The 20,551-nt window shown below is 38.2% G+C and overlaps 1 protein-coding gene across 1 annotated transcript; it reads left to right on the top strand.

The window, feature by feature from the left end:
• The first annotated feature begins 36 nt into the window (after nt 1-36).
• LOC306986525 (uncharacterized protein) lies at nt 37-19,924 on the top strand. The gene is made up of 15 exons (XM_079589836.1): nt 37-137; nt 1,986-2,069; nt 2,603-3,174; nt 3,286-3,381; nt 3,942-4,175; nt 4,267-4,405; nt 11,691-11,717; nt 11,864-12,393; nt 13,635-13,755; nt 16,641-17,212; nt 17,324-17,419; nt 17,747-17,980; nt 18,072-18,210; nt 18,929-18,964; nt 19,109-19,924. The coding sequence occupies exons 2-15, from the start codon at nt 1,997-1,999 to the stop codon at nt 19,654-19,656; spliced, it is 3,417 nt and encodes a 1,138-aa protein (XP_079445962.1). The 5' UTR covers nt 37-137; nt 1,986-1,996; the 3' UTR covers nt 19,657-19,924.
• The last annotated feature ends 627 nt before the right edge of the window (nt 19,925-20,551 follow it).

The following is a 20,551-nucleotide window of genomic DNA, read 5'->3' as shown; positions in this document are numbered from 1 at the left end:
TAGTTCAGAGAGACTCAGAGAAAGTGAAACTAACTTGATCTACAACAATATGGATGCCTGAACGATCAACCTCTTTAAACAACAGAATATTTATTGATCCGTTCAAAGAGTGTTGTGGACACATCTGATCCTCACAGGTAAGAGAGAGAAATATAAGAGAGATTGTGCTGGACAGGTTTCTAATGGAAGTGATCTGGTTTAGTAGGTTTATGTTGAACTGGAATAAGTTGAACAGAACCAGGTTTAAGCTATTTTAGTTGTTAACGGCACTGAAATTGTATCAGAAGTATTTTAAAAGTGTCTTTTGATGTGTTGTAAAGCAAAGTTTGGGGTTTCTGTCATTTAGTCACACAAAAACTAAAGAAACAGGAAGTAAATGACCTGCAGATTCACTGAACACAAACCTGCTAAACTGCAGATGAAAATCACATTTACATTTAAGGCGAGACACTACAGGTGAATAGGGTACAATTTTTAAATAATAGATATCACCATGAAACTTCCTCAGTTGATTACTTACACAAGTTCATAAAAAAAATGTATTACAAGTTTTTGAAATTTGTATGTTTAATTATGCAAATTAGGTATTATCTCATTAAATATGCACACTTTTGCATATATTTTCGGTAGATAGATCTGGACATATGATAAAGCCAGCTGCAAAATTCTTTTTTCATTTTGTTTACACACAAGATGAAAAAAGATGTTCAGAGGGATTTCAGAATATATGCTTTCATTACCTAGGAAATCAAAATATACTGTCCATAGCCTTAAAAAATCGATTTTCGCCATATTTTTTGGATTAAAATGTCCCATAAATCAGGCCAGGAATGATTTATTAACAAATCCCTCTGAACATATCTTCAGAATACTGCTAAGTGTATAACTGGAAAATTTGGTGTACATGGGTGCTACATAGGCTGAGATGTTTCTACTGGAGGATGACAAAAAACCCATTTTGAGAAAAAGGCATTTAAAGATTTGTAATGTAAAAAATCATACTTTTTTAGTAGAAACAACTATTTACTGACACAATATCTTATCAAATAATTAGCAACAACAATACAAACCACCTTAATCACATCAAAACTTATAAACACAGCATTTATGGCCTTTAACTGAGCAGAAAAACAGTCAAAAACACACATCTGAATGTCAGAGCGCGTCACGTGATGCATCTGAACCAATCACGTTGTCAGAAATTGACATCAGCCAATGAGATTTCGCTTTTAGGGTTAAATGCCCATTTTACTTTCACGATTGGTTGCTGATTAAAAGGAAATGACCATATTTGGATCCGACAGCATTGTACAGCAGAGAGAGAGCTTTTCAGACATGTGCGTGATTAAAGGAAGAACACAGAGATCGCGGAGCAGCGCGTTGATTTAGAACGCCAACTTTTGTTGAATTTCGGAGAAATCTACAGACGCAAATAGACAAAGTGTAGTAAAATAAAGACCTAAATGTGTATTTTGGACTTTTTTTCACCACAAGTCTGAAAGAAGACATGTTATTGAAGACAAATAGCCCAAAATCTCAAAATTGACCAGTGAAAAAAAAACGATGTTTTTGCCTGCCGTGTCTCGCCTTAACAAGATTAAAACTACACTTGACTAATGTATTTTGTGGAGAGATGTATCTATTTTTTTTTAATAAATATATATATATATAGTTTTGTTGGAAAATATATCACTTGTACTTTGTGCTTTGGTTAATCTGAATAGCAGGTCAAAGTTCAGATTGTTCTGTAAGTTTATGAGTTTCTTACTGAATTTCAAATGAATGATTGTGTTTCCCTCACTATAAATTCTTACATTAATTTGATACAAATTTGACTTGAAATAATATTATGATGAATAAGTAAAAATAAAAATAAATCGGACTCGAGGTAAGATTTCATTTAAACCTCAGTGACTAAATACACATTAGATGTTTCTTATCAGTTCTTTGATCGTTCAATAACATTTCTATTCTTGAAAACGAAGAGGGAAGAACAATGGCAGAATCTTCACCAACATCAACAAAAGCAAGAAAAAACAGGAGACAGAGTATTGAGGAAACACCTCCATGTAAGTAAATACAAATAATAATAATAATAAAAAAACAGATGAAGAATGGATTAGTGTATGAATGACTTACAGTATTCTCATATTCAATATGTTCAGTTCAGGAGTGAACAGTAACAGATAAAAACATTTAAAATCAATATTGCTCCTTCATGTATTTATTTATTTGCTACAGTAAGTGTTCGTGTAATGAGCTTCACATTAGACTACTGATCACTTTCTCTGGGTTTGCAGTAATGACCAGCTGACTGTAAATTATCTCTCATATATTTCAGTTTATTCAAAGACTCTTTGTCTCTAGATATTCTTTACATTCAACAGCATCATGAGATTCTTTATAAACAGTATAAAATTAATTCACAGGAGGGTTGTTGAGTCTTTTCCTTCACTCAACCATTTATAATAATAGGCTAATAATAATAATACAAATTATTAATATTTCAGTCCTTCAAGCAAAAGCCATTAGATCAGAAACTCAAATGTGTGTCCAAACTTTAGACTAGTAGGTGATTTATCTTCATCATTTCTCTCTCCAGGGATGTCTTCCTCCAGCGGTCCACTGACTGAGGAGCTTCAGTGCTCTATATGTCTGGACGTGTTCACTGATCCAGTCAGCACTCCATGTGGACACAACTTCTGCAAGACCTGTCTGAATAAGTGCTGGGACAACAGCCAGACCTGCAACTGTCCATATTGTAAAGAAACATTCAAGCACAGACCTGATCTCAAGATTAACACCACACTCCGAGAACTTGTAGATCACTATAAAAAGAAAAGTCCAGAGAAAAAACCTGAAGTTCTGAAAAAAGCTGAAGTTCTGTGTGACGTCTGTGAGGAAAGAAAGCTGAACGCCCTGAAGTCGTGTCTGGTGTGTCAGAGCTCTTACTGTGAAACTCACCTGGAGCCTCATCTGAGAGTGGCAGGTTTAAAGAAACACAAACTGATCAATCCTGTGAGTAATCTGGAGGACTATATATGTCAGAAACATGAGAGACCTCTGGAGCTGTTCTGTAGAGATGATCAGATATGTGTGTGTCCGATGTGTGCTTTGAAAGACCACCAGAACCACAACACTGTTTCTTTAGAAGAGGAGAGTGAAGAGAAGAAGGTAAAAGTTACTGACAAACTGACTTTAAATGGCTCTTATCATGAGGAATCACATGTTCTTTGATATAAATGAATCAATTATGAAAACATATTGTGTGTTCTCTGTCTATAGACTCAACTGATGAAGACACAGAAAGACACACAGCAGAAGATCCAGGACAGAATCAAGAAGATTCAAGACGTCAAACACTCAGCAGAAGTCAGAAAAGTGAGTTAAAAATAATTACATTTATTGAAATATCTATTATTGTTTATTGAATTGTTGTATAAAAGCAATTTCACACTCGCGGTCGCTCTGCTGGTCTGAATATCGACACGTCTGTGATTCGCTGATCACTTAGTAAAGTAATAACACATCTCTCCTCAACAAGACACATGATTTGATGAATCATTCAGTGCAAACGGTGCAGAATGAGGGATTTGGAAAACCGTCTAAAAACACTGAAGTATGATAAATAATAAATGGACTGGACTGCATTTATATAGCGCTTTCACAAACCCAATGGCCACCAAAGCGCTTTACATGTTGCCTCACATTCACCCATTCATACACCGACAGCGGGGTCAGCCATGCAAGGCGCCATCCAGCTCGTCGGGTGCGGCTGAGGTTAGCTGTCTTGCTCATGGACACCTCGACACTTGGTCAGATGGAACCGGGGAACACTGAGCCACTGCCGCCCCGGCAGTGATTCTTCTCCTATAACTCTGAATAACAGTGATTCTTCTTTTAGTAACCACCACTAAAATTGTGTTGATCTGGTTGTTCAGAGAAACACAGAGAAGGAGAAAGCAGCCCGTGTGGAGCTCTTCACTGATCTCATCCGCTGCATTGAGAGATGTCAGACTGAACTGCTGGAGATGATGGAGGAGCAGCAGAAAGCAGCAGAGGAACAGGAGGAAGAGCTCATTGAAGAGCTGGAGCAGGAGATCACTGAGCTAAAGATGAGAAACACTGAGCTGGAGCGGCTCTCACACACTGAAGATCACCTCCAGCTCCTACAGGTCAGTCAACATCTCTCTGATCAATGATAATGCCGTATATGACACCAGAACACTCCCCATGCTGAAGCATTTCTCCTCTCTCCTGCTGTAGATTTACTCATCCCTGTGCAGCTCTAGAGACACCAGGAACTGGTCTGAGATCAGTGTGAAGACTGATGAGAGTCTGGAGACTCTGAGGAGAGCTCTGACTAAACTGCAGGACTCTGTACAGGAGAAACTTACGCAAACTGGTACGACAATACATAAATATATGTATCTGTACGGTGTATTTGATAATGAAGGATGAGTATTCATAGAAGTATGTGATCATGTGTTTGTGTCTCATTATCATTATCAGTTCTTCTTGAAGAGAGCAGGTCATTTTTACATGCAGTAAATTCATGTTCTATAATATACTAAATTCTTATACTAGCTTCATCCCTGCAACTACAATGAGGCTTTAGTAGCTTACATCTACAAACACGTTTAGATGAGAAACTACAGAAAGAAACATTAATTTTGCCTTTTCAGCTGTCCCATCTATGTTTTGTGATTAAGTTTAGATGAAAATCCATTTAACAGAAGAAAATCAAATTGATTGACATCATGGGTTTAAGAAGCACATTTTTTCTTCTTTAGAGGATCATTTCAGACTTGTTGCTCAAACTATGGAGTGCTGGGCTTTAATTTTATTCAAGTTTGTATATAGATTTGTATTTCCCTTACGAAAAAGAAGTTTATTCAAGTGTGCTATGAGTATACTTCTTTTTAACTAAACATAAGAAAGTAAACTTTCAGTCTACTTTTTATGTAGGCTATTTCTCAGAAATATACTTAAAATGTAACTTATACTGACTTATACTGCCAAAAAGGTCTACCGGTAAGTATTTGGTCTACACATGTACTCGATCTTTTGAGTAATTAAAGGAACACACCTTTTCTGGAAATAGGCTCATTTTCCAAGTCCCCTAGAGTTAAACAGTTGAGTTTTACAGTTTTTGAATCCATTCAGCCAATCTCTGGGTCTGGCGGTAGCACTTTTAGCATAGCATAGATCATTGAATCTGATTAGACCGTTAGCATCTCTCTCAAAAAAAAACAAGAACTAAGAGTTTAGATATTTTTCCTATTTAACACTTGACTCTTCTGTTACATCGTGTACTGAGACCGACAGAAAATTAAAAGTTGTGATTTTCTTGGCCAATAGGACTAGGAACTATACTCTCATTCCTGCATAATAATCAAATGAACTGTGCTGCTGTACCATGGGTGCAGCAGGCGCAATGATATTACACAGCGCCTGAAAATAGTCCCCAGCTAGGTAACTTCCAACGTGACCGGCTCTAAGTTTGTAATATCATTGCGCTGCTGGTACGGCAGCAGTTCCTTGATTATTACGCAGGAATGAGAGTATAGTTCCTAGTCATATAGCGGTGGGCGGGAAGAGATGTTCGGCCACCGCTATCTTTAGCTTTCAGGGACCTGTGCAACCCACAGACAGTTCAGCTTATATGGAGCATCTTCGGCGAGGCAGAGGTCGATCTTTACGCTTCAGAAGATAACGCTTGTTGCCGAACATTTTTCGCCACTACGGGTCAAGCCGTCCGCTGTATGCATTTCCTCCGGTCATCGAACGGATCAGGTGAGAGCAAGTGTGCAGTGCTCTTAATAGCCCATCTCTGGAAGACCCAGTTATGGTTCTCCGAGTTGGCGCAGCAGCTGGTAACAGCCCTGTAATGGATTTCTCCCTAAACCTGACTACCTAGCGTCTACAAATAGACACTTAATAAATAAATCTGGCGTCTTCAAATCGACACTCATAGCGTCTTCCGTTCGACACTTAATAACCTTTATACTCTAGCCCTCGCGTCTTCCGTCGACAACTGGCCGAGTCTCTTACCCTAACTCATACATGCCAACCCTCCCGATTTTTCCGGGAGACTCCCGAATTTCAAAGCCCCTCCCGAAAATCTCCCGGACCGACCTTTCTCCCGAATTTCTCCCGATTTCCACCTGGACAACAATATTGCTACACCATCCGTCACTTGGCGCCGTTTCAGACCGAACAATAATAAAGGTTACACACCTAGAAGTCAAGCGCGGCAATCAGAACGGAAAAAGAAGCAGTCTATGCGCATAGACAGTATGCGCTGTCTATGGGTTTGCGAGTATGGGAGGCTTTGGGAGGCCGTATGAGACGAAACACAATGAAACACTTGCGCTACACACTGAAACACTTGCGCTACACACTGAAACACTTGCGCTACACACTGAAACACTTGCGCTACACACTGAAACACTTGCGCTACACACTGAAACACTTGCGCTACACACTGAAACACTTGCGCTACACACTGAAACACTTGCGCTACACACTGAAACACTTGCGCTACACACTGAATAACTTGCGCTACACACTGAAACACTTGCGCTACACACTGAAACACTTGCGCTACACACTGAAACACTTGCGCTACACACTGAAACACTTGCGCTACACACTGAAACACTTGCGCTACACACTGAAACACTTGCACGTACACGTGAAACAATATGTATGTGTGCATATATATGAAAGACATGTGCTTACATAGAAACTCTTTGCATTTATAGCATCGGAAGTAGGCGCACGATCTGCCACCATGACTGCTCGGTTCGGTATAGGCCTATTTCAGAAAATGGCGACCGAGACCGGAAGTAGGGTAGCGATACTTCCGGTCGCGCCGCCGCCCGATACGATCGCCATTCATTCTGACTGTGAACAGCTTGTTTTCTCTGTCATTAATATATCTGACAAAAGTAATAATAGCAGATGTTGTCCATTTTGTTGATAGTTTTCAGTGACAAGATCGAAATTGGACAAAGAAAAATTATTCTTGACCTTTTCTTACATAAAATAAAAAAAGTTCCATTCATTTAAAGCAGCACTAGGTTACTTTTCAACCTTAATAATATATTTCCAAGTCTCTTGTGATGGTACATCGACTTACAATAGGTTGAATGACACGTCTGCCATAGCCCGACGGGGTCTGTAGCGTTTTTAATCGTACTTTTAAACTTCGGGTTTCGGGTAGTAACCGGCGAACAAAGAGAACTACAAAATTCGACTGCTTTACGGCATATACGTCACTTCCACCACCGCTTCCTTAAAATCGGACGTGCGAGCCAAACTAGCGTTTGTTTGGCAAATGTTATAGTCATAGCCGAAGCAGACAGAAAAGCAAGAAAGCAAAGGTTTTGTCGGAGGAAAGCAACAAGAGGAAACGAGAAAGTGATCGCATTAAAGGCAGAACGAGGATCAACATTGGGCCAGCGTTGTCTCGCTGGCGTGAGCTGAAGGAGGAGGAGGGGTGCCCGTTGCCTCCCGGTTTTCCAGGGATTATTCTCTTTTTTGAGCGACAGTCCCAGAAAATTCATATTCTTTCCCGGGACACGAATTGTCCCGTTTTTTTGTGAAAATGTACTTCTAAAGTAGAATTTCCTGGTTTCAAATTAAACCGTTTCCGTCTACTGTTACTGTGTTTTCTTCATAGTTGTGTACAGTACATCCAATCCTGTGTCCGTAAACGGGTAAAAACCATGGAAAAAACGGGTAAAACAGTGGATTAGCCAATGCCAGGCGTTTACTTTTATTTGATTGGAAGCTCAACTTATCGCCTAGCAACTGGCTGTGCTGTCGGTCGGTCGCGCGCGCGCATCAACACACATCCAAGATGATACAGTGTGAGTTTAGTTGCTAGCTAGCTTTTTAAAAACTGTCTATGTAAATAGATTTACATCTATTGTGTGAAATAACCACTGTCTATGAGGATAACACAACAAAGTCGGATGAGCCACCAGTGTCAAAGAAAATACTATTTACAACCTACAACTCAGACCACAAAAAATAATAATAATCTGTGTCCCGGTTTTTCACAAATCAAAGGTGGCAACCCTATGCTCGACCGATGCGGACTTTCAAATATCAAATATGGTTATTATATCTACCACTCAAACATTGCATTGAAGTATCATATAGATTCAGTAAAACGGTAACCAATAGACTAGGCTACTATAATGACGCTGGCTTGTAAACGTGAGCATCGCGATCATTTGTCGTTTGAAAAAAAATAAAACCCATGAAATTATATTCATATCATGACATGCTGAAATTTATGCCACTGTACCTGGATGAAGACATTTCACACGCGACGCAAGCAGAACACCTGCATGTGAACTCCTCCTACAGTGTTCAGGGCTATCATGGTTGTCAACAAATGCACGTGCATGTATGACAGAGTTTACGACAGCAGTAGAGGACAATACTGTTTCCCGACTGTAGGGGGACCCCGAGAGCAAAAAAAAGAAAAGTAACCTAGTGTTACTTTAAATGGCATGACACTTGATGACTAAGCTCACACTTACTATAGCTAAACAAAATAAATAAATACATTGAAATGATGTCTGATTGTGGGCTATGTTTGAAATCTAGTGGCTTTTGTTAAAATTTCATGTTATTAAGTGTTAGTTTGTCCCGGAGATTGCAGCAATATTCCACTAGTGACTAGATTATGGCTCATTTTTCATGTTACTACCATGAATGAAACTAAGAATTGTACATCTTTACAGTGATAAATAAACCCCGCTTCTGTTTCCAACTGAACCAAACTTCCGGTTGCAATGAAATGACTTCCGGACACACTGAAAATGTTTGTGCTCTCTCACACGCGCGAATGTTTGAAAGTGCAGTCTTTGTGCAGGTACAGCAGTAAGTGGGCGATTACTTCTATGTAAGCGCATGCTTTTCATATATACGCACATAGTGTTTCAGTGTGTAGCGCAAGTGTTTCAGTGTGTAGCGCAAGTGTTTCAGTGTGTAGCGCAAGTGTTTCAGTGTGTAGCGCAAGTGTTTCAGTGTGTAGCGCAAGTGTTTCAGTGTGTAGCGCAAGTGTTTCAGTGTGTAGCGCAAGTGTTTCAGTGTGTAGCGCAAGTGTTTCAGTGTGTAGCGCAAGTGTTTCAGTGTGTAGCGCAAGTGTTTCAGTGTGTAGCGCAAGTGTTTCAGTGTGTAGCGCAAGTGTTTCAGTGTGTATCACAAGTTTTCAATGCGTTTCGTCTCATACGGCCTCCCATATGCGAGCCTCCGCTGCGCGCGCCTCTGCTGACTGCGCGCGCGCCTCCCCACGAGGCATTTATACTTCGCGCTCGCTGGTGTACTATTCTTTGAAAAGACAGGGTGCGACTCGGTGTAATTGTCCTCTAAACCATCAGGAATCAGCGTTGAGAAGAAGTCAGGTACACTCGTGAATGTTTATTTTAGTACACTTTAGTAGGCTACACCAAAACCACACTACAAAAGAATCGTGCAAAGCAGTAAAACAGAAAAAATTTAATAGAAATAAAAAATGGATATGAGAATGTAATCTACAACTAAATTAACGTTATCTTACATAATTTCTATGTTTTTATTTAGTTTTTTATTTATTTCAAGGGCTTATGCCTGCTATTGTAGGCTCATTTAGTTAATGTAAGCAACTAACATTGCTTACACCCCCTCCCAACTAACATTGCTCAATACCCCAACCCCCGCCGAATATCTCCCTAATTCTGAGGTCTCTGCTGCGCAGCATAAATAACAAAAGAGACAGACTTCAATAAATGTCCCTCAGGTGGTTTATTCAAAATGGCCGGGAGTTCTCGAGCAGTTCTCAGAGAATTTCGACCCAACAGAAGAATAAATCAGGCTTTATAGGATAATCAAAATAGAATCATCATGACTAACATGTCATCAAAATAGAATCTTCATGACTACATGTCACGTTCTGTCAATATGATTGGTTAAATTGTTTAAAGCAAGCCCTACTCCGTTCAGAGCACAGGTTGTTTCGCTAGCAGCTCTTACCTCGCCAGAGGACGAAAGAGACCCGAATCTACTCTGCCCTGTCAGGGCTCTCAGAGTCTATCTGGAGCGTTCTGCCCTGTTCAGACAGTCGGAACAGTTCTTCGTATGCTTTGGCAGCCTCACAAAGGGGGTCGCTGTCACAAAGCAAACATTATCGCGCTGGATAGTGGACGCTATCGTGCTTGCTTATGAGTCTAAGGGCCTTCATTGCCCCTTAGGAGTCATGGGCATGATCGAGTGGAATACCTATTGAAGATATTTGTGCGGCTGCCGGCTGGGCCTCGCCATCCACATTTATGAGATTTTATAACCTGGAAGTTCCAGCTTTGCAAGCGAGGGTTCTTTCATTATAAACAAGTGTTAAGCACTATCCCCCTTAAACCATAGGGCCCTTAAACCATAGGGCCCGATGCATATATGGTCCTGGTTGAACTCAAACCACGGTTCTTATATATATATATATATATTATAAACAAGAGACTTGGCCCTTTTAGGCCCATTCCTTGGTTTCCTATACGAGGCTCGTCATTGGACTGGCCTCTATTGGGTTTTCATAACTTTACTCTTCTATGGGCCTCGGGCATTGTCCCCTAGGCTATTGTATGGGGCGAAGTTTTAAGCACGCACTGCGTTTTATAGGGGGTTCCCATAGCGTAAGCTAGGATTACGCAATACGATAGTTACTAACATAACCTCGGTTTCCTGAGATGAGGGAACAAGTATTGCGTACCCGTCATGCTACTGCTTCGATCAGGAGATCGCTTCAGTCGATTTAAACCTGATTTCCTTGGCCGAATGAGGGCTTTTAAAGCTATAAGTCACGCCCACTCTGGCACCTCGCCATAGGTTCATGCAGTTGCCGCAGCACAGCCAACGACCGCGCTAGACACTCAGCTCATCAAAGTGTACTTTGATAAAACAAAAAAAAATATTACAATTATAAAACAATAGTAACAATAATAAACTATCAGCATACCTATAAGTTCACTTGTAGGTTCAGTACAAACAAACAACTTGGTTGTAAACTGGTTGTTTACTCAAAGTTTACTACTGTTACACTTAAAGTATATTTAAAGCATACTTTTATACACTATAAAGTGTGCCAATTTAGTCCCAAGCTGTATTTAAATAGTACACTTACAAGTTTACTACTAGTACATTGATATATACTGTTACGTCCCAGGGGTAAAGTTTTGTCTAGGGTAAGGGAGTAAACAGTGGTGGGGAAAAAAAGGTTTGGGGTGAGTGTGCCAGTCCCCTGCCCTGCACGACAGACACATCAAATTTCAGCTCAAAAAATTATTAAGAAAATATATGTATAATTGACAAAGTAAATCAAAAGGAAGCAAAGCAAACTTCAGGAGGGGGTAAAGCCAAAATAACAAACATAAGTACCCTCTGACCCACCAGCACTACCATCAGACAACCACGGAACGTAACAATACTTACTACATAAAGTATACTTAAAAATATACTTGAACTTGACTTAAGCATACTGTTTGTAAAAAGGAAGAATACTAAGAGCTCAAACTCAAAGCAATAGGGGTTTCTGTTTGACTCTCTAAATATCAGCAAGGACAGATTGATCAGATAAAAACAATTCCACACATAAACATGTCAAAGATCTGCTGATGTTTTATTGTCATGTGTCTCTACAGATGTGAAGAGGATACAGCAGTATGCAGGTACAGTTGCTGTCTGCACTACACTACATTACACTCAGACACTCACAGCTTCATCACTGACCTACAGTATGATCAACGACTGATTAAATATTACAAACATCATCACTAAATATCTGGATTGTGATTTATATTCTGTGTTTTCTCAGTGGATGTGACTCTGGATCCTGATACAGCTCATCCATATCTAATCCTGTCTGATGATGGAAAACAAGTGAGACATGGAGACATTGAGCAGAAACTCCCAGACAATCCAGAGAGGTTTAATAGATATGTAAATGTCCTGGGAAAGGAGGGATTCTCCTCAGGGAGATTTTATTTTGAGGTGCAGGTGAAGGGAAAGACTGAATGGAATTTAGGAGTGGTCAGAGAATCCATTGACAGGAAGGGAGTGATCACAGCGAGTCCCAGTAATGGATGCCGGACGATGATTCTGAGGAATGGGAATGAATATAAAGCCGGTGCTGCTCCTCCTGTCTCTCTGTGTGTGAGAGTGAAGCCGCAGCGGGTCGGTGTGTTTGTGGATTATGAGGAGGGTCTGGTCTCCTTTTATGATGTGGAGTCCAGCTCTCATATTTACTCTTTCACTGATCAGTCTTTCACTGAGAAACTCTATCCATATTTTAGCCCGTGCTTTAATGATGGAGGTAAAAACTCAACTCCACTGATCATCACACCTGTCAATTAAAAAGCACTTTTGGAGCTTGACAGCCCCAGTCTCCATTCCATATAGAAAAGAGCAGCATGGAGATTATTCGTAACATTTTCTTTTGTGTTGCACAGAAGAAGTCATTGTTGCAGTAAATAAATAAATAAATCTCTCTTGAATGACAACCAGCCTTTCCTGAAATTGTTTTGAGGTTAGTATCACTTTGATACTATGAATGAACTCACTTTGTACTAAAATTATAATTGCTTGTAATGTAAATCATTGAGATCTTGCGAACAGTACAGCAGACTTCATAAAATGCTGGTAAAAATTAGTTGTAACTCTATATTTCATAATAATGTCTTAATTAGATATTTAAAGGTACAATATGTAAGAATTTTGTAATAAAATATCCAAAAATCACTTGCACAGTGTGATATATTTCCTGCATTTATGTACTTACAATATCCCAAAAGTTCCAAAAGATTTTTAATTTCAGAGAAATTCCCATTTTAAACAATTGGCCGTCCCAGAATCCCTGTTCACTTGTCGCCTGTCAATGACGTAATATCCGCATTATCCCTGGTTTCCGCTCGTTCTGCCATAGTAACCATGGCGACAGACATGGACAACTGCGTAGTGCGTAACGTCTAGCTGCACGCTGTTGTTGTTTCGTTCAAACATTATGGACCAAGGCAAGCAGACTTCGGGAAAAAAGGAGAACTAAAACGAGGATCAACGCGTTGCGTTTTCGAGATGCCGAGAGCTTCGCGTCCGTGACAAACTTTGACGGCGCTCTTGCATGTCCTTTATTAGACAGGTGAGCAAATGTATATAAAACAAATCAATGTTATATAGCTCAACATGATGTTAGAATATGATCAGCATGTTTTTCTAATGTTGATCTAGCTTACTGCCAGTCTCATACAGCCAAACAACTAACACATAGAATAACATTATAACTTTCAACACACTCAAATGCAGTTTAGTGTGATAGTGTAGAGCAAGTGAAACAGCGCTGAGTTACCTCACAAGTTTCATTCGTCAAATAAACTGACCTGTGTGAGTATTAATTCAGCACTTGCTGGGAGTTCAGTAGAATGAAATGGAGACACCCCTCGCTGCAGCCTGTAGCACGATGACGCAGCTGGATGGTTCAATACGTAGTGGATGGAGGTGTGTTTTGGTGATTTCATAGACGCATGCGCAGTACCGATCTCTGGGTTATAATCGTTTATACTGTCTATGGTTATAATTCGCATGTGTTGCAGGCCCCGGCTCAGGAGACACAGCTGACAGATTACTGTTATCTGTTAAACAGGATTCAAAGAAATGAACGGGAGAGTCGCGTCTGCTCTTTTAATGCTCCTCTGCAGATATCTTTATTTAAAGGTGCTCTAAGCGATCTCGGTTGGCGTAACCTCTTGTTGATGTTTGAATTATTATCAAACAAAACGTAGGCTAGCTAGACCCTCCCTCCTCCTCATCCACGCAATAACCCCCCAAACCCCACCCCACATCATTCTTGTCGGTTATTGGCTGGAACAGTTTGTTATGTTTCGTGGTGCGGGTCGCTCTGTGTTTATTGCTCAGTTTGTTTTTGCTGCTGTTTTTTTACAGTGTGTTCAGGGGACAGGCAGCTAGCGGATAGTGAGGAGAAGGAGATGTTTGCGGTATGTGAAAAAAAATGTTTTGGCCTAAAAAACACGCGAGATCGCTTAGAGCACCTTTAATGCACAATAAGTCAATTTTAGCACAACAGCTGCTTTTAAAGCATTAATTCACATTCTTTAGTCTGTCTCATTACATAATTTTTGTCACCAACATCAAAATAAATCACCTTTTGTTACCCTTGTCTCATTTCTTCACTTTACCTTCTCTAGGTAACATTTAACTTTTATATAAATATATATAATATTTTATAACAGTAATACTATTCATTAACACAATGAGGTTTATATGAATTTACTTCATATGAACTGTGAAAGTGTTTATTTCAAAAGGAACTTGCTCCTTAAAACCATTGTGAAACACAATTCACTCTTTTACTTCAATAGGAATGGATTATTGATGGATACACAAAGATTGTGGCTTTCTATGCTTCTTTGGAGTGGAAAATTATCTTAAATAATAATAAATAATCTGTATTCATATGTTTTAATCATGTTGATAACAACAATGTTGATATTTGTAAATAAAAAAATATTACATATTAATCATGTAAATTTCTTGCACCTGTCATAGACGTCCAAATGACGTCCAAAAAAATTACACAGTTCAAAGGTCAAATGTTGAACGTATGATGTCCAAGTTGGGTCATGGTTGGACGTCCAAATAGTGGACCTAGTTTGGACGTCGAATAGATGAGAATTGGTCATGGACCATCTATCCGACGTCCAATGTTTAGTGGATCTGTTCTCTGTGTATTTAAGAAGCCCTGTGTTTCAGACTGATCCTTGTCTGTCATCGTTGCGTTTAGTAGGTTGTTCTGTTCAGCTTTGAGGCTGTCATTATTTTTACATTAAATTACTATAAAAGTAATTTATAGCTAATGCTTTTACATTTTTATGTTTCGTTTTTGTTGTTAGATTGTTGAAAGGTGAGTAGAATAATTATTTGTCGCCAGTTTAAAAAATATATGATTGCGTTCACAGAGCGAGCCTTTCACTGATTGTTAACAGTTTAACGGAAGTTACTGCTGTGCAAAGCGTCATGGCGCCTGTAGGAAAAAGGGAGATAATGATGATATAAACAGTTATTGTGAGAGAATGACGGCATCTACTGGAGACTTCAGAAAAATACTGCTTCTTAAATGTGTGAATACAGGAGGAGCTCTGACATCACTGTAGTTCAGAGAGATTCAGAGAAAGTGAAACTTACTTGATCTACAACAATATGGACGCCTGAACGATCAACCTCTTTAAACAACAGAATATTTATTGATCCGTTCAAAGTGTTGTGGACACATCTGATCCTCACAGGTAAGAGAGAGAAATATAAGAGAGATTGTGCTGAACCGGTTTCTAATGGAAGTGATCTGGTTTAGTAGGTTTATGTCGAACTGGAATAAGTTGAACAGAACCAGGTTTAAGCATGTTAAATACTCAACTACTTTAGTTGTTTAATGCACTGAAATGGTATCAGAATTGTATTTAAATATGTCTGATTGGTACATGTGATGCAAAGTTTGGAGTTTCTGTCATTTTGTCACAAAACATAAAGACTAAAGTAACAAAGTAAAGGAGCTGCAGACCGACTGAACATAAACCTGCTAAATTACAGATGAAAATCACGTTTACATTAAACATTGAGATGAAAATGACTCTTGGCCATATGAGAGCTTTATATATTTACTTGTAAATTAAATTTTCATCTTGATTTGTGTGTGTAAATTAAAAAAAAAAAAAAAAAAAAAATTAACTATATAATTTAATCATTTGAATTAAAGTCATGTGGAGAAGGACCAGGGGGAATTTGCCTCCATGTAAGTCAATAAGGACAAAACCTTTTTATTATAAAATTAAGAAAATTATTACATGAATGAATTTCATTATTATGTTGTAATGTTTAATATACAGTTCAGGAATGTACAGTATTAGTAAAATGTTTAACACTTCACCTCATTCCTATTGGTACATTTTAGCTAAATGTGTTTGCTAATTAAGTCCATAAACTTAAAAAAGGAACTAGTCCATATTAAGAAAAATAATGTATGAATTAAAATGGTAATAATGTTGTTGTGATGTAATTACTAATTACTAACTATTCTTAAGATAATAATGTATAAGAAGATTAGTCAAGTGATGCAAATTCTCACGTTTTCTTATTAGAGAAAAAAAGAAAGACAATGTTAAAAAACATGCGTATAAAAGTTCATTATTAGCCCTCACTCCTTCTCTAAGTCATCTCTGGCTTTAATGAAAAGTAATTAAAATGTATTTCTTCATTAGGTAAGTGTTTGAGCTTCACATTAAGCTACTGATCACTTTCTCTGGGTTTGCAGTAATGACCAGCTGACTGTACATGATCTCTCATATATTTGAGTTTCTTCAAAGTCGTCACTCTTTGTCTCAAGATATTCTTTACATTCAATCATGGGCTTCTTTATAAACCGACTTCACATGCACACTAATCCTAAATAATCTTAATCATATAGGCAGAAGTCATTAGATTCAAATATATTTTAAGATTGTAAGAAACTTAAATTGAGTGTGTGTATCAAGTGTGTCCAAACTCTAGACCAGTAGGTGATTTATCTTCATCATTTCTCTCTCCAGTGATGTCCTCCTCCAGCGGTCCACTGACTGAGGAGCTTCAGTGCTCTTTATGTCTGGACGTGTTCACTGATCCAGTCAGCACTCCATGTGGACACAACTTCTGCAAGACCTGTCTGAATAAGTGCTGGGACAACAGCCAGACCTGCAACTGTCCATATTGTAAAGAAACATTCAAGCACAGACCTGATCTCAAGATTAACACCACACTCCGAGAAGTTGTAGATCACTATAAAAAGAAAAGTCCTGAGAAAAAAGCTGAAGTTCTGAAAAAAGCTGCAGTTCTGTGTGACGTCTGTGAGGAAAGAAAGCTGAACGCCCTGAAGTCGTGTCTGGTGTGTCAGAGCTCTTACTGTGAAACTCACCTGGAGCCTCATCTGAGAGTGGCAGGTTTAAAGAAACACAAACTGATCAATCCTGTGAGTAATCTGGAGGACTATATATGTCAGAAACATGAGAGACCTCTGGAGCTGTTCTGTAGAGATGATCAGACATGTGTGTGTCCGATGTGTTGTGTAAAAGACCACAAGAACCACAACACTGTTTCTTTAGAAGAGGAGAGTGAAGAGAAGAAGGTAAAAGTTACTGACAAACTGACTTTAAATGGCTCTTATCATGAGGAATCACATGTTCTTTGATATAAATGAATCAATTATGAAAACATATTGTGTGTTCTCTGTCTATAGACTCAACTGATGAAGACACAGAAAGACACACAGCAGAAGATCCAGGACAGAATCAAGAAGATTCAAGCCGTCAAATACTCAGCAGAAGTCAGAAAAGTGAGTTTTAAATGATTACATTTCATCAATTTAATTAATAATTATTACCTATTATTGTGGTTTGAATTGTTGTATAAAATAAATTTCACACTCACGGTCGCTCTGCTGGTCTGAATATCGACACGTCTGTGATTCGCTGATCACTTAGTAAAGTAATAACACATCTCTCCTCAACAAGACACATGATTTGAGGAATTATTCAGTGCAAACGGTGCAGAATGAGGGATTTTGAAAACCGTCTAAAACACTGAAGTATGATAAATAATAACACTGATTCTTCTCTTAGTAAACTCCACTAATAATGTGTTGATGGTCCTGGTTGTTCAGAGAAACGCAGAGAAGGAGAAAGCGGCCCGTGTGGAGCTCTTCACTGATCTCATCCGCTGCATTGAGAGATGTCAGACTGAACTGCTGGAGATGATGGAGGAGCAGCAGAAAGCAGCAGAGGAACAGGAGGAAGAGCTCATTGAAGAGCTGGAGCAGGAGATCACTGAGCTAAAGATGAGAAACACTGAGCTGGAGCAGCTCTCACACACTGAAGATCACCTCCAGCTCCTACAGGTCAGTCAACATCTCTCTGATCAATGATAATGCAGTATATGACACCAGAACACTCCCCATGCTGAAGCATTTCTCCTCTCTCCTGCTGTAGATTTACTCATCCCTGTGCAGCTCTAGAGACACCAGGAACTGGTCTGAGATCAGTGTGAAGACTGAGGAGAGTCTGGAGACTCTGAGGAGAGCTCTGACTAAACTGCAGGACTCTCTACAGGAGAAACTCACGCTAACTGGTACGAGAATATCAAACACACCATACAGATACATATATTCATCATCTTTTAATATCAGTAATGAAGGATGAGTCTGTTAAAGCTGACGTAAGAGAAGTGTGTGATCATGTGTTTGTCTCATTATCATCAGTTCTTCTTGAAGAGAGCAGGTCATATTCATCTCTAATCTCAGAAAACATGCAGTAAATTCATCTTGTACTAGAAGCTTCATCACTGTAACCAGAACCTTGAGGCTTTAGTGGATCTGTGAACACTTTTAGATGAGAAACTACAGAAAGAAACATTCATTATTTATGTGTCTACTACATTTTGTGAATTTCTGACCTGTAGTTCAAACAGCTTTGCAGTGCTTTCATTTAAAAAACAATTAAGATTATATAGCTCAAACACAATAGGAGTTCAGGGATTCTCTAAATATAATTTATTTATATCATTATATATATCATTATATCATTTATTCATACATATTATTCTTTTTTATAAAATATCTCACATAAAAGTTTCATAAAATGTTTCTGATCTTCTAAAAGATCTTCTAAAAAGGAGGAATATTTAGAGCTCAAACACAATATGAGTTTATGATTCTCTAAATATCAGCAGAGAAACATTGATCAGATAAAACATGTTGTACACAATACTTTTAAATATAACCTTAAATCTTTTCTATAACTCCACACATAAACATGTCAAAGATCTGCTGATGTTTTATTGTCATTAGTCTCCACAGATGTGAAGAGGATACAGCAGTATGCAGGTACAGTTGCTGTCTGCACTACACTACATTACATTCAGATACTCACAGCTTCATCACTGACCTACAGTATGATCAACAACTGATTACATATTACAAACATCATCACTAAATATCTGGATTGTGATTTATATTCTGTTTTCTCAGTGGATGTGACTCTGGATCCTGATACAGCTCATCCTAATCTCATCCTGTCTGATGATGGAAAACAAGTGAGAGATGGAGACATTAGACAGAAACTCCCAGACAAACCAGAGAGATTTGATCCATGTGTAAATGTCCTGGGAAAGGAGGGATTCTCCTCAGGGAGATTTTATTTTGAGGTGCTGGTGAAGGGAAAGACTGACTGGGATTTAGGAGTGGTCAGAGAATCCATTAACAGGAAGGGAAAGATCACAGCGAGTCCCAGTAATGGATGCTGGACTGTGGTTCTGAGGAATGGGAATGAATATAAAGCCTGTGATGATCCTCGTGTCTCTCTGTGTGTGAGAGTGAAGCCGCAGCGGGTCGGTGTGTTTGTGGATTATGAGGAGGGTCTGGTCTCCTTTTATGATGTGGAGTCCAGCTCTCATATTTACTCTTTCACTGATCAGTCTTTCACTGAGAAACTCTATCCATTTTTTAGCCCATCCTTAAACTATGGAGGTAAAAACTCAACTCCACTGATCATCACACCTGTCAAACACAATAAATGAATTTACAGCCTTGATATGAAATACACAATGAAAATTATTGATATAATTAAAAACATGTTTAATTAATACATTTTTTCATATTTTTATTGTTAAAATCTATAATTTTAAATTATAATTAAAATGTTTCAAATATAATGTTTAACTATTTTTTTTCAACTTTTCTTAATTATTCATGCCATTGTTTTCTCACATCTTCTCAACCTGACAAAGTGAAAGTGCCTGTAATTTGTTTTGTTTTTTTACATCAAAATAAACCAAAATATGACATGATACATGATATCAAAGCTGTTTATTTCAATTACAAAATTATTTGTAATATTACTGGTAAATCAGATGGTAATACCTCAATATATCATAGAACTGTATTATTACCATATTAACAACACCATGGATCTTCAAAGTATACCTAAAAAAACACCACTGTATTATGATCAAAAATAAATAAAGCAGAAGAAAGCATTGTAGGTACCAAGTCAAATGTTTACCCCATAGTAAAATTATGTTTAACCATAAGAATAGAATAATAGACAAATTTCAGCACACATCAGATTCATTTACATTAAATTTGTATTGATGCAGTTGAATACATCTTTAAATAAAATATAGGACTGTTAAATATCTGATGGTGCTGATATGAACTAGAGATACAAACCTTATAAAAGAGTACCGTATACAATTAAACCATATAAAAATATATTTGCAGGATAAAGTAGAGATTTATTTATTAAAGATGCCTATTGATATTGCTGTTTAATGTATTTTTATATGAAAATTGAGGACAGCTGCTTTTTACAGTAGATAGTGATAAAATATAAGGTCATCATTATGAAAAATAAATAATAATTATAGAAAGCTAGTCACATATTCTGTTCTTTTCACTTTGTTCTTTGTCCTG

Source organism: Phoxinus phoxinus (assembly GCF_949152265.1).
Source record: "Phoxinus phoxinus genome assembly, chromosome: 19".
Lineage (NCBI taxonomy): Eukaryota > Metazoa > Chordata > Actinopteri > Cypriniformes > Leuciscidae > Phoxinus > Phoxinus phoxinus.
Note: the sequence above shows the minus strand (reverse complement) of the source record. Positions and strands in the feature narration are given on the sequence as shown.